Source organism: Enoplosus armatus, chromosome 7, assembly GCF_043641665.1.
Source record: "Enoplosus armatus isolate fEnoArm2 chromosome 7, fEnoArm2.hap1, whole genome shotgun sequence".
In the NCBI taxonomy this organism is placed as follows: Eukaryota; Metazoa; Chordata; class Actinopteri; order Centrarchiformes; family Enoplosidae; genus Enoplosus; species Enoplosus armatus.
This window is the reverse complement of record NC_092186.1, coordinates 20,101,739-20,128,477: the sequence shown is the minus strand read 5'-3', so window position 1 is coordinate 20,128,477 and position 26,739 is coordinate 20,101,739. Positions and strand designations below refer to the sequence as shown.

The following is a 26,739-nucleotide window of genomic DNA, read 5'->3' as shown; positions in this document are numbered from 1 at the left end:
GGAAATATTGAATTATGTATAGATTTAACTGCAAGGCCTTCTCTCAGCTATGAACTAAAGTTGATGTTAACTCTCTATGGCCATTCCACCCATTTTAATAGGAAATCTTTGATCTTCCTGCTGCATACTGCATGGATTTGACCATATAACATGCTGTTTTTCATTTATGCCAAGGCTACAGTAGGTGTGATTCAGTTCTAAAACAAAATATCTATGCTGTGATGTGGACATATATGTTGCTATGTACAATCAATTAGTGATATTTATTGCATTCCACGACTTCTGTTGTGAAAAATGTAGTCATGTACTTTTCCCCTCTCACCTACATGAGCAATTTTCGTGTGACTTCCTACGTTTCCTAGTAGGCCTTTTTTATGAGCTTGATGCATTTGGAACATGTAGGTGGTGAAGAGAGCATTCACTGTAGCAAAGAAGGAGTTTCCCCAGTTGAGAAAAACTGAGTCACAGAGCTTATTTTAAACTTATCATGTATTAATGCTACATAGCGTTTTGGACTAATTAGCTAAGGTTGAGTGAGTGGTATCTTTGCTTCTTCGATGATGGAGATTTCTGTGTTTAATTTTTACAATTTGGTACAAAACAAGGAACCCAGAAAAAACTCTTGCCCTTTGGGCCAGTTGGACTAACAATCAGATTGGAGCAATACAAGATGTTTAAAACTGGTGTTTTAGATTGTAAAAATATTTCCTTGTGTCACACTTTAGCAGAACAGCCAGTGTCTTAACCTAATGTCATGTCATCTGCTTTTGGCAAATTAGACATGGCAATAAGGCAAATCTTCAAAATGTACCAGTCGTTCTGCCTGTAGCCGTGTTTTTAACTGCTTGAAATAGTTTTCAGCCTGATTTTCTTTTGTCTCTTTTATAAATATGTTATTCAAATGTTCCCGTCTTTGTACTTATTTAGTTTTAACCACTGTCAAACTTTTTGAGATGCCATGACTTCAGGCTAAACTTGACTTATTTTCTGTTCACGTAGTCCAGTATATCCATCTCTGTTCAAAAGCTCACTGTGTCATCAGCCAGACAGGAAGAGAGGGAGGGACAGACAAAGAGAGAGAAAAGAAGAGGGGCGGAGGGTCTCTCGAGGCTTCAACCTCGGCAACTCTGAGTGTTGCTCTGACACCGTGCTCCATCAGGACAGGCTGCCTGACATGCTGTGATTGGTGGCCACAACTCTGGACCAGCCCCGGGTGGAGGAGGCAGGAAGGGGGCTCTTTGGAAGAGAGATTGGGTGGGTGAGGTAGCAGTGGTCTGAGGGATTGAGGTAAAGGAGAGGAGATGGTGGACATGATTGGTGGCTTCAGCCCTGAGGGAGCTGAGTGTTGACCCTGAGGGGAGGAGGAGATGGTGGGTGAGAGAGGTGGTGGAGGAGTCAAGGTGGGTGTGCGGAGGTGATGCTAACTTGAAGACAATGATATGTGACCCTTGAGACCTTGTACAGCACCCAAAGGAGGGAGTGATATAGAAAAGCAACAGTTATATTGGAGAACAGGTAGATGTAAAAAAGGAAGTGGAGAATGGGAAGAATTTAAAAGGAGATTTATGACTATATTTATTTATGACAAAAAGGGTAACAGGAAAAGTTGGAACGGTGTGAAGAAGTCATGAGATTGGAGGGATAGGGAGGTAGAAGGGTGAAGGCAAGGTGAGAGGTGTGTGGAGGAACCAAATGAGAAAGAAATTGAGAAAAGATGGAGGACAGTGAAAAGCAGAGAGACAGAGTGAGTTAATTTGGCGGATAGGAGAGTTGGTAGCGTGAAAGTTTTAGGAATGCAATGTTGCGTTTTCCGAAATCCAAAAATGTACATAACATGAACCCAACATAAGATGTTGTCCTCACTCCAATGATGAGTTTGTTTGTTTCACAGTTGCTGAATTTAGATGTGAAACACTAGCAATAAGTGATATAGGTGATATCCTGATATCAATGACATGCTGTAGTAATACACCACATCATAAAGTTTGTGCGTTGGATGGTTGATTGCAGTGAAGGAGATGATGCTGGAGAGAAAAACACAGCACCTCTGTCAGACCAGAATCTTTTCACAAGGACAAAGCCAACTTCCCCACCCATCCACCGAAAAGATCGGAGAAAAGTAGTGATATTTTGTGGCGAGCTGTTGAGAATGAGCATATTTTGTCAGCTCTTTGGGTGCTGTTACAGCCAGTTTTGTGAAGCTGTAACAGCAGGGCGCAACTTGTGCGGAAACTGTGAGATGAAAAAGATGGAAATTTATACCGTGTGTGTGTGTGTGTGTGGAGAGGTATAGGCCTAAATGTGAGCGTGCATGTATTTGTGTACATGTAGGTGTGTGATGTCTTGGTGTGTCACAGAGTCTCGTCTTTCCCCTTCACTGCACCCTGACAGCAGTGTCAAACAAGGCCTCATATGATCTGTGTATGTCTTTGAGAATATGTGTGTGTATGTGTCTGGGTTGATGGTGTTTTTATTCTTCTTTCTAACCCTTTTCACCTCAGATCCCTCGGGTGTTCCAGGGTCTTGCCTAATGGACAGTCTCGCCCCACTAAGCTGGCCTTTGGCACGGGCACTGAGCTGGACGCCTAACTAGGGCCCTTTGTTGCTCATGGGTCCTGATTGCGCTGACCTCTGGGCTGGCTTCCTGGGAGAAGCAGGGTGGTGGAGAGGGAAGAGTAGAGCAGGGGAAGTGTTTTTACGCCCCGTTGCTCACATCTCTCCAGAATCACCAGTGACTGGCGAAAAGAAAGCGGTGGTATGTTTTGGCAGTGGGGTAAAGAGCTGTTGGCTGCTTGTGTTTCCCAAGCTGCAGGTGGACAGTAGTGGATTCAGTCTTACGAGCTAGCTGCATTTTGGCTGCGCTGCCATTCCACTCCCAGGACGAAATGGATGGTGAACGTGCAACTAGCGCCTACCTGATCAACTACTCATTAGATAAGTGCAATATGAAAAGAGGCTATTTAAAAGAGACTGTCGTAAAAAGCTTTACAAGTGTAAACCTCATGTAGCTGATCCTGAGGATTTTAGACCATTCAGCATGCTGTGAGATGGTTAACAGGTGGTGATGCAAAAGATTTACTGGTGTTTGTACATTGCAGTTGGGACGACCATAATGGAAGATAGATAAAGATGAAACTACAATGTTCAAAAGTTAATGAAATTAGATCTACATGGTCCACACAAGTACGCCAACGCAAATGACAGCGCCTTGCCCAGCCAGCAACAATCTCGTGACCCTGGTGAACATACTCAACATGCACTCTGGCAGCAAACCTCAGTCCTCATGGGGGCGATATAGAGCGGGTGTTTCCATGACCACAGTTTGAAATTGCATTCCTGTCTGAATGAAGAGGTGACGATGCGCCATGAATATGCCTATGCATACGGTTCTCCTCAGTTAATCCATGATACGGACATGTTCAGCTAGAGCGTCGTCAAACTGGTCAGCCATGGTTGTTTTGAGCAGAACTGACCCCAAGCTAAACTTTCTCTGGTTGTTTCGTGCTATAGCGCCCCCTAGCTGCAATGCTCAGACTGCAGCTCACTTGTCTTGCGTTAAGATTTTTCAGGTGACGCTTTGCAACAACTTGCAAAATTGATCTTGCGTAGCTCGAAGAGTCTCGCGTACTTGCATGGACCCTGTTTGAGCCCTAAGCATAATCTAGCTTCATTCAAAGCACTTCTACTTTCTCAGAGATTTTAAACATACAAATATGTAACCACTGTTGCATCCTGTTTGAAACTATTTTATGCACATATGGCAACAGTAAGGGAACAGAGATTTCAGAATAGGGAACAGGGAGATTGTTAGTCATGTGGTAAAACATTGTTCCACCTTGTGTTGTTTCATAATGAAGAGCTCCTTGTTGGGTTTAACATATGCAAGCTGGATTAGTGTACGTGTTCTCCAAAATGTGGTATGTTACATTTTTGAATGCTGCCAAACTCCCTCAGTATTATGGCTGCAGTGACAGAGGAAGAAAGAGTGCATCTACACTTTGGTTGTCCCTGTCAACCAGGAAACTTGTATTTACGGTATCAGATGCCAGACTTACCCTAACCACATGCTGCTGTTGCCAACCGAGCTATCACACATATAACGATGTGGCTTAATTGGCGTGCATTTTTTCCTTAACTACACTTCCAGAGACAGAGATGGAAGCAAGGGAAGAACAAATACGGTGTTGTTTAAAGGGAGGGAAGGATGGAGAGAGCGGTAGGGGAAGGAAAGGAGGAAGAGGAGGGTGCAGCGATGACCTGACCCCCTCTGCTAGATTCCATGTACATCTGTCAATGAGACGTCCACAGCCAAATGTTTAGGAGCCAGTGTTGCACTGTTGCTCCCCTGCCGAGCTTCAACGTATACATTCTTTGTGTGTATGTGTGTGTAAGGGTGTATATGTGTGAGTGTGTGACGCCATGTGTTAGAGGCAGGCCCACATCAGGGTTCATACAGTCGAGCTAAGCCCAGTGGGAGCTGAAAGCTTAAAGAAGGAAACCCCCCCCGGCTGCTTGGTGCACACGCGCACACACAGAGACAGACAGACAGACACACGCACACGCACACGCACACACACACACACGCTCTATCTCTATCTCTCTATCCCTCTCCCTCTCCTCCTGGCACGTCATTAATGAAGCCCATGCTTGTATGTTTGGGGCATATGCAGCTCTCTTGGCCCAACACTACGTGTGTGTGTGTGTGTGTGTGTGTGTGTGTGTGTGTGTGTGCGCTAGGGAGTGAGACATCTCCCCCTATCACATGGTAATATATTCAGTGGAAGATCTCTGCAGAGGCATAATACTGCCGCTCTCCCCTGTCTGAGCCCATCTGTGATATGTAGAAAGGACATCAGCAGGACAGGTTATTAGCAGTGGAATAATGCACACTGTTATTGTTGACGCCACATACTTATTCTCCAAGCAATATGCCCCCTCACCCCATAACATAAATACATCCATTGTAGAAAAAGCAGGAAATAAATGAGTGCAATGCAATGGATGGCATGTATACTACCCCAGTGGAATGTTGTTATATTGGAGGTGACTCATTAACAGCTGATGGACACGGAATGAGATTGGGGCTGGACAGTGGGGGGTTAAAGGGATGTTATCCCTCTTGTAAACACAGCTTCATCCGACATATGCATTATAGCCTAAAGAGGAAAAAAAAGAATCCAACATTTTACCTACCCTTGTTAAACTTGAGCAAGGACAACTCTGAGGGTAAATGCAATGGCTTCTGGGACGCTAATTTTCCAGTGACTTTTCCATTCAAGAGGGCGGTGTAAGGTGTAGGCCAGTGGAAATATATGCTGTTGCGGTTCACAGGAGAGCCAAACTAAGGCCTTTATTTTGTCCTTGGTTTAGACATCTGTGATGTCCTTAAGGGTCCGGAAGTGCAGATTTGAAAATGACAGATATTTTTAGCGAGCAGGGTTTCTTGACGTTATAGGGGTGACGCATACACACATGAATATATAAAAACACATATACCTGTCAGGTGTTGGCAAGTGCTTGAAGAGGCCAGAAGATCAATCTGCCACCTTCAACATCTCCTGGGGAAGAGCTGTGGTAACACGGACCGTTGTTAACCAAAATAACCTCCCTTAACACAGACACTCTGCAGCAGAGGGGTCACTGGGAACAGAAACTTGTGGAGGGGGTTAAAAAAATTCCAGAAAGACAAAACTCCCTCTTCCCCCATCTCCCTCTCCTATCAGCCTGGGCAGAGTGAGCAAGAATGTGAAAATGTAACGCCCCCGTGTCAATTTGAAAGTGCACCTCATCGGCTCATGTGCCCCTCCACCTCCCTCCATCACCCCCCTCTCCACCTTCCCCCTCCCAAGCAGCTCTGTTGCTTTGGTCCGGCTTTGAAGGCCGTTCTTATTACTGGCACAGAGCGCAGGTCAGAATGGCAAGCCGGCAGCATACTATTAAAGCCTAATGAAAGAAATCTCTGCAGGGTCTGAGGTCTGCGGTGGCCAGAGGAGGCTGTGCCTCTGCCCATTGTTCTTCTGCTCCTCTCCTCACTATAGTTTTTTTATTTCTACAGAATAGTGTCTCTATCTCTAAATCTGGCTTCTCTCTTGTCCCTCTCAGTTATTCCCTGTCTTTCTCTTGTCTTGTTCTCTCTCTTACTTAATCTTTAAGTTCCACTCTACCTGCGTCTGCATCAGACGATGTTTTCACTCTTATAAATTTATTCAGCTGCCCCAAAGACAAGGCTTAAGTGTCTGTATTGTTGCCATTGCATGTTGTTAAATATACTGCCTTTTGAAATAAATATATGTTCTTTTTCAACATATGTTCCCACTTGATCGTCTTATAACCATCTATGCAGGAATCACGGTGATATTAATTGAAGAAAATTAATTTGCCACATTGGTCCACACTGGAGAATTGTCTTCATTTATGCCCCCTGGACAGGAAGGCCAGAGGTCAGGTTCACCTACAGAAGTCTGATCCAAGAGAGTGTCCTGCCCAGGACATGGATATGTCCTGACATAGGGGATTAAATCCTGGTTCTCACTCTCTAAATATCCTGTCTTGGTGAACTACAGTAGCTCTGCTTGGCACTTTTTTATCATAGGAAGATTAACATGTAGCATGCACTCTGAAAACAAATTAGCATTTTCAAAGTGTGTTTTACATTGGTATGCATGCCTGTCTTTGGTCAAGCAGTTCATAACTATAATATGACTCATGCAACACTTTCCAGTAACCTGCATTTATTTCTTTGGCTTAGAAAGTAATGGCATTGTTCAGGAAGATGTAGTGGGCTAGTAAACATTATTGGAATAAATTGCTCATATAGATTGTTTGCTGCTATATTAATATGCTGTAGACTATATCATGACAGTAGATTAATCTCTTGTGCCTTTTCCATATTAATCAGTGAAATCATATTGATTTCACAACGTATTTGAATGCACGAAGGTGCTAGTATCAGAGGTACGAAAATCAACAAAGAGTATATGATTCAGCCCCTTGTTTTGTTTGCCTGAGACGAACAAAAACTGCTCATCATGTCATGACCAATGCTACCTTTTCTTTAGGATTTACAATGTTAATGTCTTTTTTTATGTTTTCAAGTTCTATTAAGACATTAAACATTGAGATTTCGCCAGTTTCTCTTCTCTGTCACCCTCTTGCTTTTTTCCCCCTTTCGTTCTGTCTTTCTCTCTGTCTTGATATCTTTGCCTCTGTGTTTCTCTCAGTCTCTTTCTCTCTGTCTTTCTTTCTCATTATAGTATCAAATCTGGTAACCTTTCGGTATCTGGTGCAGTTTGGAGATGACTAAAGAAACAGGATGTTGTTCAGGAAGTTTGTTGTTTACAGTATATTAGATCACAGACTAACTCACTCCCCTTTCCAAGTGAAAGTACTGATAATCAGTTCATCAGTTATTTGGTGCCAAAAATGTACATGAGTCATTTGTTTGTGACTTTGTGTTTTTATCAGTTTTGAACCTAGTTTTAATCCACCAGTCTACCCAATCATACATCATACATTTTTATTCTGCATTATTTATTTTTCCCCCCTCTCTCTCTAAAACCAAGGCTCAGCTGTCCTTGTGCCTTTACACATTGCAAATGAATGCATATCCATGCAAATTCTTAAAAAAGAAAGGCTGAGAATTTGAATATTTTGCTTAAAGCTGCACCCAGGTCGACCCTGCCATTCGGCATTTGAAAGCAGTGTGTCTGTTTGAATACTGAGGATCTCTCTTTGTCATGTTCGCCAGAGGGGCTGGGTGAGCGAACCAGCACCGGCAGGATGGGCAGAGATCGGCTGGGTAGCTGCACACAGACAGACTAATTGGGAAAAGGGGGGCGAGAGGGGGGACGAGGGGTGTTGGTAAGGGTGAGGAAAAGGTGGGGTATGCAGGAAGGGGGGAATCCAAGATGACGACAGGGGGTTTAGGAGGGAGGTGAAAGAGGACGGAGTGTGGGGGATGGAGGGAGCGAGAGAGAAGGGAAGGAAGAGAGGAGGTGATGAAGAGGGCACAAGATCGTGCGGGAGGAAGAGGTGAGGAAGGGTGAGTGGAGACACTGTGGTTTCCAGTGCTGATGTGTTAGTAGCCCTGCTGACTATGTCATTATACTGTTGCAGCGCTGGCTGGATAACCAGGATCCCTGCCTGCTGCAAACCACTGTAGCCTTAAAATTCCATTATACTGCACGACCTATGACACATATGGAAAAGATAGATTTGCACAAACCGATTTTCTTGCAGTTATTAAACATATTGACAGAGGAACTGGTCTCTCTCAAGTTTTACTTCCAAGTCTCAAAGCATGCTTTAGATTCAAACAGAGCAGGGATCAGTTGGGGAATACTCTTGCATACATGTCTAGTTTGAGCAAAAAACAAATCCTGAGAGGTGTGATCATTAATGTGAAGTATTTATGAAGTCAACTGCCCAGAGCACAGCGATAGAATTGCAATATGGAGTTGCCATTACATATTGGATCACGATAAAAACAAACATGGAAATAAATGGAAATATACATATATATATATTAGAGTTGTGAGCAGGAACCAGCTGGGCTGTTTCAAAGATTGTATGTTTGTGTAACAAGGTGTGTGACTTTCAGCATTCCTAAAAATTATCTACGTTATGTGGACTTGAACTACTGTGTGTGCCAACTGAAACTAAAAATAAGCAGCTTGACAAAACAATCTTAAATCAAGGTCCATGCACTAGCTTTCTTTTGGGCTTTCAAGCACATCTAGCGGTCTTCCTCAGTGGCTGGAGTTTGCTCAGTTGTCGCAGTTTAGGGATTCAGAAGGGCAGAAACATCCTCGCTCCCAGGGACCCAACATTTAGCTTAATGGATAATTAATTTGACCATGTGTTGTTGCCTAAGTTATGTTTATTTTTAACAGGTTTTGCTCTGTTTGTAGTAGTAAACATAAAGCATCCTGATAGTAGTTACAATAGTATTTGCTAGTAGTTTGATTATTGTGACCCCTTTTTCTAAGATTTCCATGAAGGACCCGCCGTGGTTCACCAAATCTGAGCCTAAAGGTCACCAGTTTGAATCATGAGCGAATGTGTAATGCTCTGGTCTTACCCTTATAATATTTTATGCAGTGACATTAATGATGTCAGCACACAGTGAGAGTGAGTTAAACTGTTTACATGGCTGGAGAGGGGTTGTTACCCTGTAGGAAGAACAAAATAATTCAGATCTGGTTTGTTTCCCCAGCCCTTTGATGACTTGTACACATTAGCTGACCACGTGTAACACACTGCTCCAGAGCTGAGCAGAGTTCATGGTTGAATCCTCATGGAGACGTGCACATGTGCAGCATACCATGCAGTTTTTAGGTGTTTGAATGTGTTTTACTACCTTCCCGGCTTTAATTGATTTCTATTCATTTCCATGTGGCATAAAAACTCATCTTGCAAAAGCTTAACTTGAGTTATCCATCACAGTGAACATCTTGTCTGCATTATTTTGAGTTATGTTATTTTTGTGTGGTAATGCAGTGCAGGCTTTTCAAATCAGTCTGCACTTACAATTGCATTACCAGGAAATAATAAATTAACTTTGACAAAAAAATAAAAGCAGGCACGATGTGCAGTGTGATGGATTATACAGTAAAAAACGCATTCAGAAATCTAAAGCAGTACAGCATGTTTTGAAAACAGCTGACAGTAATGTAAAGTGTATGTGAATTGTAGTAATGGGCTAACACATGCAAAAACACTGATACAGACCTTTTTAAAGTCTGCTTCTAATATGGGTATACCAGTGGTACATTTACAAATTTGCCTGCCACCAGCCTCCACTCCTCCCAAAACTACACCCTGTATAGAGGGCTCTGGGGGCCAGGCTGCACTGAACTGGGTTGAGTTACACCGGGTAGCTAGCTAGATTGATCTGGCTGCAGTAGCCATGGGAATATAAAGCAGGGCAGGAGCTTAAAGTCTGAGTCCCCCCAGGGATGAGTCCTCGCTGCATGGGGAGAGGGGCATGAACTGAGCTGCCTCTCCCTCCCTTCCTCCCTCCCTCCCTCCTTCTGCTGTTGTGTCCGTCCATCGAATACCTTTTCCATCTCTCCTTCCTTCTGACATTCACTCTTGTCAGTCTCTCTGTCTGCTTCTGTCTTTCTCTCCTCCTCTTTTTCTTTTTTTGTCTCGTAGTTTGTTATTTTCAGCATTTTGCCCTTTTACTCCATCCACATACCGTCCCTCTTTGCATCCACATTTCTCTACAACACACTCCTCTGCCTCTCTCAAGCATATGGGAAAATGAATATTGCTCATAAAGTTCACACCCAAAATGAAACACCATGGCTGATGCTGAGTTTAGCATTTAATCCGTTTATAAAGGACACTTTTTTTTCTTTTAACTGGTTAACATCATTCTGTCCACTTGCTGTGATCTTAAAAGCTGGTTTTCCCCTTTCTGGTGATGGTGGGTGGCCAAGAGGGGAGGTGCATGCATATATGTGCTGTAGACAGTCAAGCCTAGCCTACAGAATATTAACTATCACGTGTCAGATCCCCCTAGAACCTGCTGTATGCTTCAACCATATATAACTTTAACCCACCACAATTACTTCTAAAAGAATCAGGGTAGAGCCGGAATAAAAGTGAAGTTTAGGCCTATTTCCTAAGAGTAGAAAAGCAAGATTGTCGCGCTGTGCTGCAAAGTTTGTTGCTCTTCCCTGCTGTACCATGCTATTCTGCAGGGGTACGGCGCAAAGCTGCTGTGTGCTGCTGCGTGCTGTTGTAGTGTTGTGGTGCAGTGATGGCAGGATCGTCCGCTGGGGGAACCCAGAGTATTCTGTCTCACTGAGTGATACCCCTGTCTCCACTCACGATAAACAGCGCGCGCACACATACACACATACAGCAGTGTCTGCCAAGCCCAGCCTAGCAGCAGACCCCCCCCCCCACCACCTTGCTCGCAAAGCTGCAAATATATTAGCTGCCTCTTTTTCTTTTGTCTTGGGAAAATGGCAAGCAGGGGGAGTGTGTGCTTGTGTGTGTGTGGTTGTAGCGGTGGGGGGGCTTACTGTACTAAGAGACTGTGGAAGAACACCCCCCTTTGTGCCATTCCTGTTTAGATATCCCCATGGTATAGGGCCCAGTCATGGAGGGAGGGAAGTGGAAAGAGAGCTACAGATGCGAAGAGGAGTTATCAGTAATACAGGTGTGATGTAGGAAACAGGAAACAGGTTTTTTTTATGTTTTTAGATATTGGTCTTTTTACATCTCTTTGCATATGGAACTACTTTTGTAGTCTGTAGACAATCCAGAGTAATGTTGGAGACACTGATTCCAAGAAGACATGCTGTGAATGAAATGTCATTTTTTCTATTGTGTGAGCACTACAAAATCAATTCTGCTAGACTTCGTTGTATTGGGGTGGAGGCATAAATCTCAAAGAGGGGTATCTCAAAACCTTGACCAAAACCTTAGACCAAAATTATCTGCATGGTACGATACCACTAAGTGAGAAATTGTTTTTTGTAACTTAGGTGAACTGACTCCCTTAACACTGTTGTTAAAAGTGCAGTTGATTTTCTGTAGACCAAGACCGATTTTCAGTCAAAGTATTTGCTGTTAATGGTGCTTTATTGTATAATTACAACAGTTAGTTTAGTTATGTTTTGGGGTGTTGTTCCTCTTCAGCAGATTCCCTTCAAAGTTTGTATAGAGTTTCTATGTACAAACAACATTACATATAGTGATCAGATATGCAGGCTTCATCCCATCGTCTGAAAAGAAGAGCAGTTGTCATATTGATGTAAATATATTAGAGCTGGACCAATTTTTCTATTAATCAGTTCATCAGTTCATCTGCAACTATTTTGACAGACATCGGATTGTCATTTTTCAAGCAAACATGCCAAACATTTACTTAGTCTACTTTCCCCAATGTGAGAGTTTACTGCTTTTCTCTGCTTGATATCATTGTAAACGGATTATCTGTAGGTTTTGGACTGCTAGTCAGAAAACAATTTTAAGACTCGTGATGGGTATTTTTTCACTATTTTGTTACATTTTGTAAACTAAAAAACAAATTGATGGATTGAGAAAATAATCAATAGATTGTTCGATAAGCCTAATACATATATATTTCCATAAATTGGTAGATAAAGAAGGTAGATCTGATTTAAGAAACAGCCTGGACGTCTTTATTCGGCTGTCTTTAGCCTTTAAATAGACAGATTGTATGGCGTTAGTGTACCTGAGGTATATATATGGTGCTTAGAATGTGTATATATATAAAACATGTGTGCTGTTTCCATGTCACATTATACACACATACAAACACATCACTTCCCACTGGTCCTGTATGAGATCAGAGTCTCTACAGCCCATAGACTGTCACTCAAACACAGACAACTGATGTGGGCGGGGCTGTGACAACTCTCAAATCTGGCAAGTCAAATGTTTTTATTTGCAGGGAAAGCGAATGTGTGTGTGTGTGTGTGTGTGTGTGTGTGTGTGTGTGTGTGTGTGTGTGTGTGTGTGTGTGTGTGTGTGAGTGTCTGTTTGGGTTTGTGTGCCATATGCAGTGCGCCAGGGAGGGCTCTCTGGAACATATTGGTGTGCGTACCATGGTGGTTAATAATAGTAGCAAACGCATACAGCGATGGCAGCTCTGATGTGTGTGACAGTTTTACAGCCGCACATGCCAAGACACAGTCACACACATGTACACACACACACGCACACTCCCACAGCAGAGACAGAGACCTCCTCTGCCACCGAGCCCCCCGTCTTTGTTGAGTTCTCAATTTTATCACAGATCCTGATAAGTAAAAACAACCACTTCCCACCCACCCCACCCCGCCTCGCCTCGCCTCCCGTATGCTCCATATGTGGGCACATTCACACACACAAACATATAGCCGAGTCAAACTCAGCCACCCACACACACACAAACACATACAAATGTACATGGTTAACCACCCTTTCACACTGAATGCACAAAGTCCTTGAAGCAGGCAGGCACTCACATACATGCACTCAAATGCACTATACACACACACACACACATACCCTCATCCCCCTTCTGTCATAGCTCATTGTTGCTGTTGCTTGCTCTGTGGCGATGGTTGTGTTGTGCTGGGGTGGCAGCTTTAAGTTTTGATAAGGAGGGGTGGAGGGGGGCGGGGGGATGTTCCCCGCGGCGAGGTCTTAGCAACAGTAGGCAGCAGAAGCAGAAGACACCCAGCCTGTCGTCCGGATCAGTCCCTGGGGGAGGCAGAGACAGAGGTAGAGAGATGGGGGAGCGGCAGCATCGCTCTCAGCTTGGACATCTCCAATCAGAAAGAAGAGACAGACCTTGGGCTCAGTGGCCGAGCTTGGCAGGCAAACCAAGAGAAAGAGAGAGACAGTGCGAGAGGCCAGAGCAGAGCAGACAGCCACCCAGTCTCCAGGATTAGTCTGTGGGGTTGGCAGAGCCTAGCCAGAACTGAGAGAGAGGTAGCAGAAAGACAGACGGCAAAAAGGACCTGGTGCCTGGCGCCTACTCTGGGCCAGGTTAGCAGCCAGAGAGACGAGGAGACAGAGCGACAGTACTCGGTGGCTGTGTGGCTGGTCTGGAGTGGCTCACCCATATGGTGCTCCGCTCTGTTCCTGCTCCCTGTCTAAATCCATATGCTGCTGGTGGAAAGGTGCCCCCCCCCTCCCACCTCGCTTCAAGAGCATGCAGACCCGCACCCTCCCCACACTCCCCCAACCCACAAGGGAGGTGTTGGGAGGTAAAGCCCTGAAGGCTTGTACCCCCCTCCTACCTCTTAACCCCTCAGAGCTGCTTAGCCCATTGTCACTACAATCTGCCACCATAGCCTTGGTGTTGTATGTCCCCTCTCTCTCCTTCTCTCTCTCTTTCTTTCTCCCTCTTCCTTTATCTTTTCATCTCCCCTTGGCACCCGATAATCGATGAACTTATTAACTGCTAATTATTCAAGCTGTGGATCGAGGATCCCTCCCCATCCTTGAAAAAAAAAAAAGGGAACCTTTCCACTCTGTTCTGCCAAATGAAGTGCTTTATATTGCCCATTCATTTGGATTAAGTGCATTTAGGGTGCAGTGTTTGGGATGTGAAGACTTTGTCAGATTGCTATCAGCAGCATTTAACATTAATCCTCATTTTGTTCAGCCAGTTGATAGCACCCACTTAGTGGAAGCCCAAGAGATTTTTGTATTGAAATGCACAGTTATTATTTGTTTTCCCTGTGATGTGTGTTTCTCTAAAAAGGTGTGTGTGTGTGTGTGTCTCTCTCTGTTCTGGTTTCTCAGGAGGTCCTTCAGACGATACCAAAGTTCTGCTTTCCCTTTGACGTGGAAAGGTACGATTCCTCTCCCTCTCTGCTTCCCTGTTTTTTAGCACTGCAGCTCACTTTCCCCTCCTTCACGTAACACACACACACACACACACACACACACACACACACACACACACACACACACAAATATGTACAGCTAGCTCTCCTCCCACTTATAGAGACACATATGCATTTGAAAAAAGAAATGAGATGATGTGTATTTTGTGCATCACACAGTTATTGTGATATTATCATAATTCCTAGGCACAGTCACATGATGATTTATTAACTGTCAAAGTGTAATGATAAGTGTCTTTGTGGGTGTGATTACAAGTAGCCCCTTTGGTCCTGAACCCCAAAATATCATGTTCCTGCATACAGTCTGTATTGACTATACCTGGAAATCACACAGCTGTTGGCAAAATATCCCTATAAATGTAAATGCTGTGTTGGTGAGGACACTCGATGATGATGATGATGATGATGATGATGATGATGATAACAAGTTTAATTAAGGATGATGCTGATGAGGTCATCAGTGACCTGCACAGTTGCATGTATATGAGTGCATGTGAAAGAGTCCTGAGTCTAAGGGAGCGTGTTTTCTTCTATATGATATAGGTCCGATCAGGCCAGCAGCTCTCTTAAAAGTACCGGCCTCTTATTTTCAGCATGGAAAATGACATGTTAAAATTCCCATTGTAAAAACAGAGGGGGGGGGGGCTGTGCAGTCTTTTACTGAAGCTGAGCTGCTGCCATCTAGTGGTGAAGGGATGTACCGAGCTTCTCTGAAATGTACCTTGGGGTCAGAAAGCTTTTTACAGTTTTTTGAGCAGCCGTAGTGGAAATATGTGACTTCAGATTTGGACCTTGACTGGAGATTTTGTTTGTTTCTGATCCAGTTGGACCAAATTGTGTTTTGTTATATTGTATTTTAAATTTACAAGATTTCATAGATTTACTGCACGCTTTCGTATTCAGTTGATTGTTAAGTCATGTGGTTTTGGCCATTTTTGAGTGTGTGTGTGTCTTGTGTCCGGCCCCAGGGTTTCCCAGAGTCAGGTGGGGCAGAATTTCACCTTTGTGCTGACTGACATTGACGGCAAACAGAGGTTTGGTTTCTGCCGACTCACTCAAGGATGCCGGGTCTGCATATGTCTGCTCAGGTAACACACACACATGCGCACACAGACGCACACATACATCCAGATGCTCACTGAATCTTGTTATGCACTTTTTTTGTGAAATTAATACTCCAAGGTGCATATATTTCCTCTGGATTCTTCCTTCAAAATCATGCTGTCCTAATGAACTGAATCTTACTGCAGTCTTTAACACTTGGTATAATAGCCTTTGTAATTTTTAAAAGAATAAACATATCCAACTTAAATTAATTATAAATTAAACAAATGTCAAAAGAGAGACAACTGGATGTGCTTAAAGATATGCCGCACTCCAAAATCCAAACAGATTAAAGTCAGCCTTCCACATTTTACTTTCTGAATCAGAATCAAGAGAATGTGTGGGAAAAGACTTCACCAGGGTCTTTATTTACTTTTCAAATAAGCAAGATTTGGTCTGTTCTGCCCTTCTTCAAATCATCTATGGATCAGTCTCAGAACTGTTTTTTTTTTTTTTTTATCTGCATTCATTTCTCAAGTGTGATGAAAAAATTAATTTACCAGATCTTAGATGTGAACACAGATTTTTGAGACAGCATTTCCATTCATTCTCACACTTCACACTGAGCTGCACTATGCCAGAATAACAAATTTATATTCTCATCTACCCACACAAATATGTTAGTGATGTGCCTATAATTATCCAAAAGTTTTTGATATTTCATAGGTGGATTTATCCTATCACAGCGTACATAAATGAGGACACCAAACCCAGGAAAATTGCATTTTCTTCGCATAATTACTCTCCAACAAAGGCTATTATCATTTAATTCTCATGTAATTGCATGTTGACACAATGTTTTTACAGATGTAATTACCTTACCAATACAAAGAAGGAGTCTGTCTCAGTGGACAGGCTTATTCACTTTAGAATAAACTGAGGAAAATGTACAAAATAAATCCATTTTTAATTAATGTATTACACAGTTTAACAAACAGCAAACTGGAAAAGGAGCACAAAGCCTTTTCTTTTTCTCTGCTAGTGTAAAGCAGCACTCCTGTAAGTGCTGCTCTCGCCTCTGTACGTGCGTGTGTGTTGGGGGTGTGTGTGTGTGTGTGTGTGTGTGTGTGTGTGTGTGTGTGTGTGTGTGTGTGTGTGTGTGTGTGTGTGTGTGTGTGTGTGTGTGTGTGTGTGTGTGTGGCTGTTGATGGACAGTCGTGGGTTTGTCGCTGCCCTGATGAGCTGCTGTGAAGAACAGTGTCCCTCCTCCCCACACCACCCACCCTTCCCGGCCAGCTTCCATGGCCTTTGTTTTTCTTTTCTTTTCTCTCTCCCTCTCTTCCTCTCTCTCTGTCTCTCTCTCTCTTTTCTCCTCGTTATTCGACTACTGCCACAGTGCGACAGCAAAGACGCTTGGCCCATAATTATGCATGAAGCTTCACTGCCAATTAGCAGAGGTTCCCCTGTCCCTCTCGCTGAGTTAGACATGCTAATTCATTTGACATATGATGTATAAAATTCATTATGCATTCTGAGTAGTTTGCATGGCTCGCTTCATTTATAATAAAATAATGTATAGAACGTTTTTTTTGTTAATTTAAAATTGTTTGTGTGCTCCCCAGTTATGTTTTTTTTGTCCTGATCTTTTTTATTTTCTTATCCTAACTAACCCCAATGTGTTGAGTGAAGATAAGTGAAAATATTGTAAAGCTTAAAATACATTATAGATGTCTCATCGAAGAAATGTGAGAAATGTGTAAATTAAGTTCCTGCGCTCAAAGTCCTTGGTTTATGTTCTTTGTTTATTATTCTTTCAACTGTTTTTCATTTAACCATATTAGTTATGCAAGACAGTATTAAGGAAATAACAGCAGATTGCTTGTGTTAAAAAAATGATAACCAAAGAAAAATGGAGAAAATAAAGATAATGTAAGTTAAGAATTATCAGTTAAAATATGTCTAGTTTAAATCTAAAGCAGGAAAGCCTAGGCCCACTAGTTTATTTTCATTTAATCTAGAATTTCCAAAAGATATAAACTAAAATTAATTAAAACAATTTGCGTCCCTGTGATTGTTGAAGTGCTGGGACTGTAAAATTGTCACCTCAGCTTACAGGAGGAAGTGTCTTAATGAGAAGGACAGTTTTATGTGGACAGCCCTTTGTAGTCTCATTGCTAAAGCCGTGGCCGTAAGGGCTATGCTCCCTTCAGGCAAAACCTTCAAACAAAAAAAGAAAGAAACGACTCACGCACACGGAAAATATAACTTGTTCGATTTCATATTGTGATTCTCCATCTCCTCTCATTCTTTGTCTCTCACATTTGAAGGATTTTCTGTTGAAAATGTGAGTAATTTGGAGATGAAAAATGTCTTTAGGCTTTACGATACATTTTAGGGACTGTGTTGCTCCAGTTAGTGGTCACTTAGTGGGTCGCCGGAGGACACTTCCTTCCCTGTACTTAACCCTTAACCCGAGAAAGTAAAGATGTAATGAAATCTTCCACGGAGCCGTCTACAAACTGTAAGATGACTTATGATTACAGGTGCCTGAGCATTAAAGGAGATTTAAAACTCATCTAAGGAACAGGAATAAGTGTCGTGCTTAGCACCCAACAGGTAGTTTATGGCAGCAAAAAGGGCTGACGTAAGTGCTCCAATATAAAGGGTTAATCAAACAGCGTAACTCTTGAGGTATATAGATAAACTGTAGAAGCATGAGTGTCCACAATATTTGGAGTATTATTTTGTCAATGGTTTTATTTCAATTAGATTTTCTTTATCTCCCAGCTACATTTTGTTTTTGTGTGTGAACCTATTCGTAACAGCGTAATTGTAAGTTCCAAAGGCACTTCCATGGCCCTGTCTTCTGTTAAATATTTCCGTGCTGTTAGGTGGTCTGAGCCTGGCGATGGAGAGCACGACGGGCTGTGAGTGGGCCACAGATTAACCGGTTCATTCTTTGAGTACATGGCACTTTGAGAAGACATGTGTTTAAAATGGCAGGAGAGATTGCGGGGCCCCCACGCGCTGAGCACTCTAGTGATGGATGCCTCTCTCTCTATCGGAGGATTTGTGAGGCACAAACAGATCTGAGCAATGAACTGTGACGAGTAGGAGTATCTCTCTAAGCTTTCCAAACTCTAACTTTGCATCAACAGAGAGAGCAGAGCGGGGGGGGGGTAAGCAGAACAAAACAATACATCTTTAAGTTATATTCATTCTATTGCATTTCAATAAAGCATAAAAGCCCATGGCCTATTCTAGGAAGATGTTAGAAGAATATTGATAATTTGTGGTTGGCTGATTTCACCAGCGATCATGCGTTTTCCTCTAAAACAAAGGATTTACAGCACCTTGGTGTAGGAGTGTAATGACTATGAGATCTGTGAGGCCTGACGGCTGCTCTGACAGTGAGAGTCCTATTTACATCCCCTTCAACTGTGAAAAATGAAGGATTACTGTCCAGAAGCCTGGCTTTTTAAACACAAGGCAGACAGGACGCAGATAATACAAAGCCTTTGTTCTCCCCCTAAGTCATTATATCAGACAGAACTTTTTGTGTAATGGTAAAACTGACCCCGTATACAGACATTTGCTTTTTGACGTGGCAGAAATAGGTCTTCAGGATGATATCCGGTCAGCATGTGAATTAACATACGCATGTTTGATTTAGTTTCTCCTGTGAGTATGACCTGATTGCGGTAAATCTTCACACAGACGTCAAAATATTGGCATGTTAAGAGGCTGATTGTTTCAGACTAATGGTCACTCAACCTCTCTGATTGGTGCGCTTGGCTGCACTTCTCCGGGAACCCGGCCTGTCATTGGCCCCTTGCGGATTTAGTGATATGAAAATTTGCATTAGGTTCACTTTATTGTTTTCTTGTTGTCTGTTAATTCCAGTCTACAGAGCAGCCAGTGACCCATGCCCTGGAAACTCCTCAGTCTTCTAGCCAACTGCCTGAGCAGGACTCCACTGGCTTATAAACTCACACACTATCAAGGCTTCACTCTTCCGAATGTATAATTATATAACTAAGAAACTGCAGATTTAAGCTTTTAAATGTGAATAAATTATTGTCTTAATGACTTGTATTTACCACTGTGTTCACTTATTGACATTAAGACAAACTCTGAATTTGGTGAGCAAATAAGAATCCACTTTTGATTGATTGGCTCATTGGCTCACTAATTTATTTTTCAACCCCTGCGTCCAGGCAAGTTAATGAAGCATTAATGGGAGTTTCTGTTTATTTCATCGCCATGCTAAGAAGTCCTTATCTAGAATCATTATTCATGCAGTGTTCAAAACTGCATGTTTAAACCCCAAACTAAATAAAAATTCAATACCTTGATAGGACACCATGTTTTTATTATTTGATTGCATAACATTAAATGAACTGATTCCTCGCAGCTTTTATGCCAAAAGAAAATGTTGGCCATCTTCCACCTAGAAAGCAAGTCGACTTGGCCAAGAATATGTCAACTTTGTAAAGAAAGCCATGCTGCAGATGCTTTTAGCTTATGGTGGGTGTACTTAGTGATTAGCTTTAACACAAACACTGCAGTATAAATTATTGTGAGCTTGTTAATGAATTTATTTATTTTACATTAATTGCATAAGGCAAAAGATTTTTTTTAAATGTGAAGGGCATAAAAAGAAGCTCCGAGAGGGGCAGAAGGAGGAGGTGGAGGGGGGGGGGGCAGGAGGCATCTTGGGCTGCATTTTTGTTAAGCCTGTGCATCTGTGAGCAGCATGCTTGTAAACCATAGCATCCCTCCGCATCACATGAAAGCTATGGTGGTTCTTTGTTAAAGAATCTAAAATCCATTGTTTTGTTTTTTTCCTCCTACCTTCCCTTTGTATTGGTTTAAAGAGCAGCCATGACAGGAATTCTTGGCATGCGGAGGGCCCTGGGTACGAAGAATGTCATAATAAGGACTAGATATCATTTACTATTTTTCAGGGTAACAATGACTCTGTGCTTTGGAGCAGCTGGGAACACAATCAATTATCAATGTCCTGTATGCATTTGATCTTTAAGCAATAGGTCACTGACAATAGCCAGCACATACACGCAGTAATATTACATCAATCTCACTGCTGTTTGAATATGTACTGTCCAGCAGATGGTGAAATTGTTTATAGACATTGGCATTGTTGTCAGAAGACTGAATCTCTCTACATTTGTTGTATTTTTAAATATAGCAGAAATGCAGACCCTGTGATGATAACATACTGATCTGTTTTAATTCAGTACCTTCTAATTGTTTATTGTAGAAGATAATGTATTTTCCATTAATACGTTTGTCTCTCTGACTCTTGCAGTTATCTACCATGGTTTGAAATCTACTACAAGTTGCTAAATACTCTGGCAGACTACCTAACAAAACAACAGGTAACCGTCTCTCTTGGATGTATCAACTATAATTGTATGTATACAGTATGCAGTGTAAGTACATAACGTGAAAAATAAGATATTGTGGTTTGAGTTGACTGAGAAACAAGCGCACAGTTTAGTGTGCTGTGGTAAGATATTTTCCTCCATTCTGTTCCTCCGCATGCTGCATGTTGTCTTTTGTGTGCAAGTTTTGTTCGCCGTCTTGGGCTCGACTTGGCTCCTGTTGTTAGCAGCAACAATGTTGACATTTCACAGACCAAACGCTGATCTGACAATGGAAGTTATTCCTGATGATTTACTGGAAAACAAATCGTTAAGAAAAAAAAGAAACCACACACTCACACACAAACATACACACAAATGTTCTCTTGCGCTCTTCACATAAAGTCTTTTTCCCCTGACTATTCACTGCATTGTACTAGCAAAGGGAGGGAAATGTAAAATATGCAACAAACTGGGGAGATGTGCAGCGTCTGGCGCAGAGGGTGTAGGTGATGTTCCCATGTTTTGACTGAAGAGAGAGGAAGAAGGATGGAAGGAGGCAGAGCAAGGGAGAGATGCAGAGAGCTTTGGGACCCTATTTCAATTGTCATGTAGTCACTGTTTCTTCCAAGACCCTTAGAGAGCAATGATCAGGACAGAGAGCCTAGCTAGAGCAGACAATCGCAAACACATGACATAAACGTTTAACATACACACATATTTCTGTGATTGAACGGAATTCAGCAGAATAATCTAATATAGAGAGAGACAGACGAGTAGAATAGGACAGTTTGTGTGTGAGAAAGAGTGAGGAAGAGAGAGACAGAAAGATTGCTGGAAATCCTGGGTGACTGAAGTGTTAGTGTGCATGATTTGGTTTCTATTTACCCCGCTGTCCGTTCCAGGCGAGAGGGAGATGTTGACAGACGAGGGAAGACAGAAGAGCGATGAGGGTTTAAGGCGAGGGGTAAATGAACTGTTTCCCCAGGCCGTGTTGCTGACCATGCGTGTGAGCATTGAGCCTCTCATGACAGGAGGCTGTTCGATTGCACACACCCTAACACCCCCTCCCTCCCACCCTTCTCCTTCTCTTACTGTATATTGCCGCCCATTCCTCTCGAGTTTCTATTTCTCTCCGTCTCGCACATGCACATACATACACACTCACACGTGCACATTTCCTCAAATAAGCAGCGGCTCGTAGCCAAAACCAAAACAAAGTTCCATGAGAGGGCAAGTAGAAAAAGAATCTAAAACAAACAACAATGCTCAATTTTTGTCTTCACATTAGTTAGTTTAGTTTAAGTACATGTTGCAAAGTGTCGTCCCCATCAGTTCTCCAGCTAGAGGCCCGAGAGTGTAAATAGCAGTCATGTCGTGGAGCTCATAAATGCTGGAAGAATAATCTCGGGGCCTGTTCTGTGGTCAAGCTAGCTCTCTGACGGCTTCTTAAAGCCCTGCCTTTGGAGCGGGGACCCCTGCTTAATTACTGACAGCCTGCTTTCGGCCGTAAATCAACGCTGCTGGATAATAAGCGTCTGCAGCCCCACACTCAGCCGTCTTTTAACCTCACCATTGCTCGTTAAACATATGTCAGTCGGATGTTTTGGAGCCCTTCAGGCCTTGCTGCAGGATTGCCCTCTGGTCTGCAGCAGCGCCTGTCCCAGCACTGTTGTTAAGATTGACACATAACTCGTGAAATCAACAAAACAAGTAAATAAAATTCATGTGTCCTATGTTTTCATGTTTTTTTTTTCTTTTGTTGTTTGTTTCCCTCCCCCAGGAAAATGACTTGAATGACATGCTGAATTCTCTCTATGATCTGCCTGTGCCAAAGCCCTTCACGCCAGTCAACCTGAGTGTGGTAGGTATAGATCTCATATTCCCCCTTATCAGAGGCAAGACAGCTGAGAGTAGAGGTAGAAGGGGGGAGAGAGGGACAGGTAGGTTACTGCAGCAGCGTGTTGCATCAGGAAGGAGACTGCAGAAAGGAAGAGATGGCTGAAGCAGTTAAAAGTGAGCGAGAGACACTTAAGACAAAGTGTATAATAGAAAAAAGTGGAGACAAAGAGGGAGGAATAATGAGATGTAAAATGAAATTGACACAAAGGCGAGAGGAGGAGACGAAGATGGCATAAAAACAGACTGAAAGAAAATAGAGCAGACGGGCAGAAACAGGGAGAGGTCGACAAAGTGTAGAGGTTGAAATGGACGAGATAAATGAGGGAACAGCAGAGCAGACAGACAGTAGAGAGCGGGAGGAGGTTAAGATGCACTAGGTAGGAACAGAGAGACACAGAGGGCCCAGGACTGACACTGTTTGGAAACAAGAAGTGGCGCTAACAGGTTTTTGTGTGATAAGCCCGAGCTGGACATGTTTAAACTTGAAGGGTCCTTTCACAACTCGTCATGTCTCCTGCTTATCAAAAATTTGAAATGGCTTAACGAGCCCAGGTTCCTCAAAGTCAGCCTGTGTTTGTGTTAACTCTGACACAATCTCTCCTCGTGTGTTTCCAGCTCCTACATAAAACACTCACTTTTAAACACTTTTAAACCTGGCCTATATAAGTAGAATGTAATGGTTTTCAGTGGGACTGCTAAACTCGTAGTGTTTTGTTCACTAATATCTGTGTTTTTTGAGTTGCTCAGACTCCACACCGTAATGGGATCAAAAGAGTTTCAGCATTAGCCTTTGTCCTTGAGGACCACCACTCCTTTTTTTTTTTTTTTTGGGACCAATTAAACAAGCAACTCTGGGTCTTTTCTGCAGCATAGGTCTCAGAAGGATACGCCTCTAATTACACAGATGAATTTACAACATAACAAGACTAATATGAGGTAATCAATATATTCCTATGAAGGTTAACAAGGTCAATTAAGATTCCTTGTGATTTATTTTTTCTTTGTGTCTGTTATTTTTATTTTTTTATCAGCTGAATATGTGAACGAAATCTTTTCATCTGAATCTCAGAGCTTCATTGGAAAAGAAGCCCCGGAGAACAGAGGTGATAGCTTCATCTCTTTTCTGGAGAAGCCACTAGTTTGATATTTAATTGATGAAGCAGAATTATTCCCTAAAAGAGTGATTTTTGTTTTATCGTGGCAGCCAAGAAGAAGGATCATTGTCCCCTTTCATGTGTGAACCCTGTTTTGTTCTCTCTCTCCCTCTCTCATTGTGCAAGAATGAGCAGTTGTATATTGCCACTGGGCAAGTACTGAGAGATCGGCGAAGCAAGGAGCCGGTGAGTGGAGGGGAATGAGTGAACGGCAGAAACGGGAGGAGGGAAGGAGGCTGCTGTGAAATATGAAACCGCTGCTGTACTAATCGCATGGGAGCCACGGCTTTCCAATTTGGCCAAATAAGCTGCGCTATCTTTTTAAATATAACAAAAACAAACTATCCTGGGCCTTGGTGTATGTTTCTTCTCTTCTGGAAAACAATCAAACTTTGTAAATGATTAATGCCATTCCACACTGCTATATTCTCTCTCTGAATATCAAAAGTTTTTTCCCCCTCTCTATGTTTAAAGCAAAGGCAATTGTGCTCAAAAAATCTCCTTGATGCCTTTCCAGTTAACCCACTTTCAATGTTTTTATATAAACATGTCTTCGAAAGAACAAGAAAAAAGCAGATAAGCAAGCAAACAGCCAATGAAAGCCTGGGTTGAGTTGAGGAGCATGGCTTGTGATTATCACACTGCCATGAATTAATAGACCAACATTATTTAGCACACAGAGCTCAGGAAAAGAAAGACGGAGAGATATACAGTATCCTGTAGTTACTGTATATAGGGTTGATATTATATGTTATTCAAATCTATAGTTTTATGATCTTCTTTTAATGATTTTATAAAAACTAAGCAGTCCTACAAGTGCCACTGGAAAGCCACTTGTAAATTGAGCGGATTAAAAGAATTTGGCTGATAATGTTTCAGGAAAGTGCGTATTCCAGAAAGGAGGCAAATATTAGTGAGGTTTACTGTGAAAAGTTTGACTTCATTCGAGTGTAAATCATTTAAATTCGCAAATTCAAATATACTTTCTCTCACAAGCGTTTTATGTCCATATCTGTTCAGTGTATTTGTGTTTTATAAAGTCGACGGCCAACCACTTAAACTAGCTAACTGTCCAGCCATCTTCTGTGCTGGGTGGTTATTTGTGTGTAATGATTTTTGTAATTATTTGTGTAACAGCAGTAATTGTTTGACAGTAAACCATTAGCTTAAACTAGCCTACCTCTGCTTCTCAGCTACAGTAGAACCACAAACTAACCAGCAGCATTTCCTTAAAAAGCAAAAAGATGTGTTGCACTGCACCAGAATTCACATTTATCACCACCCAACGCACAGTAACTGTCATCAGAATAAGCACATTAAAAACATGAAATAGTACTTTGCTATTTCCCTTTGCACATCCTTCCAGGGCAGAAAAACCTGGCCATGTTGTTTCTGTCTGGTTTACTGGCAAAAAGCACACCGTAAATACAACAATTAGTTGTCTGTTGTTGTTGCCAAACATTCATACTTTCAACATAAAATGTACTTATATATTTAACTTTCATATGCAGCTTGCTGCTGCTGGAAACAGGGTGGAAGAGAGCCTCTTCTCAATTCTAACATTTTTTTTTTTTAACGAATGTTCCTACTTTCCTTTATTGCAAAGATCCATGTAGAGTAATGGTAGCTGTGCAAAATATACATATAAATACGGCTGTAGTAATACGAACATTTAAACGAAGTCACTTACCATAAAGAAGGGCGTAGGAGTTGACAAATCATCTGCTTATGCTCAGGTACTGTATCTTTTGCCTATGAAAAAAAGAAAACTCAAAAGGCAAAGCCTTGGATGTTGGTCCCAGTTGAGTGTTTGTTTGTGCTGTATATTCATCTCCTCTAAACTTCGCTCAACTACAACAATGACCCTCCTCTGGGAATATGATGATTAGTTTACTCATGATAATTGTTTTCACATTTTTCACACTTACGTACTTCGAGAGTGAAATTATTTAGTTTGTTGTACATTAAACCAAATCTTCCGACGTCAACCACAGACAAAAAGTGAGTGGTTATGTGCTGCCATTTATTTTTCTTCATCATTACAGTCTATTAATGTTTTATATCCTCAAACACTGTCACTTAACACTAATTAGCATCAGTCTTTTTACTGGTGGTAATGGATTTCCCACTGCTGTCTGAATATAACAGCAAATTTCAGTGTCAGGTGCCAGAACAATACCGACCCGCAGCTCCTTATGTAGTGAAATGTGCTCGCGGCTAAACATTGTAGTTATTGAACAATGTTGAATCAGTTAGATAAATAATGTGATGGGTTCGGGTTCAAAATGACACAAAATCAAGCCACGTTGTTTGGACTTGTATCATGTCACATCTAAACGAACTGTCACGACCCTGCTCGACACATAAAACTGATGTTTTTAAATTCCGTATTTTTACTGTGTGACAGTGTGTGACAGGCTTCCTCCCTTCTCTCGTGTTCTCATGTCTCTATAATCAGAGACACTTTTCTTTCTTGGTGGTGGTACTTTCGCTGTGGTTGCTGATATTGAATGGCTCCTCTTATGTTTGCATACTTTTAATTATGTTGCTTGTTATATAATGTATCACTGTTATGGAATTTATTCGGCAGTTCCTTTTTTTTTTCTATGTATTATTTCTTCCTTTCAAAGTGAAGACTGTATCAGACTTAGGCCTCGAATGCAATGCTGTTTTGCATTGCATTGCTCGGGTGTTAGATGTCATTCTTCCTGCCACAGAGGCCACAACTGTGTATTAGCCTGACATTATTTGTCAGATGATTTGCGTAACATCTAAAAAGTAGTCACAAGTTTAAACACTGAAGTCTTAAATTAACTTTATTATTTGACTTTAAATACTGTGCTCGCAGTGTGAGAGACTACTGTAGATGCTACAGTG

At 42.1% G+C, this 26,739-nt stretch overlaps 1 protein-coding gene across 1 annotated transcript in view; it reads left to right on the top strand.

The window, feature by feature from the left end:
- The window catches only part of dennd1b (DENN/MADD domain containing 1B), a 98,955-nt gene that overhangs the window by 25,119 nt on the left and 47,097 nt on the right, over window positions 1-26,739 (top strand). Inside the window, exons 4-8 of the mRNA XM_070909083.1 lie at window positions 14,275-14,324; window positions 15,347-15,466; window positions 20,752-20,821; window positions 22,590-22,670; window positions 23,989-24,048. Coding sequence (XP_070765184.1) covers window positions 14,275-14,324; window positions 15,347-15,466; window positions 20,752-20,821; window positions 22,590-22,670; window positions 23,989-24,048 — 381 coding nt within the window. The remainder of the gene's footprint in view (window positions 1-14,274; window positions 14,325-15,346; window positions 15,467-20,751; window positions 20,822-22,589; window positions 22,671-23,988; window positions 24,049-26,739) is intronic.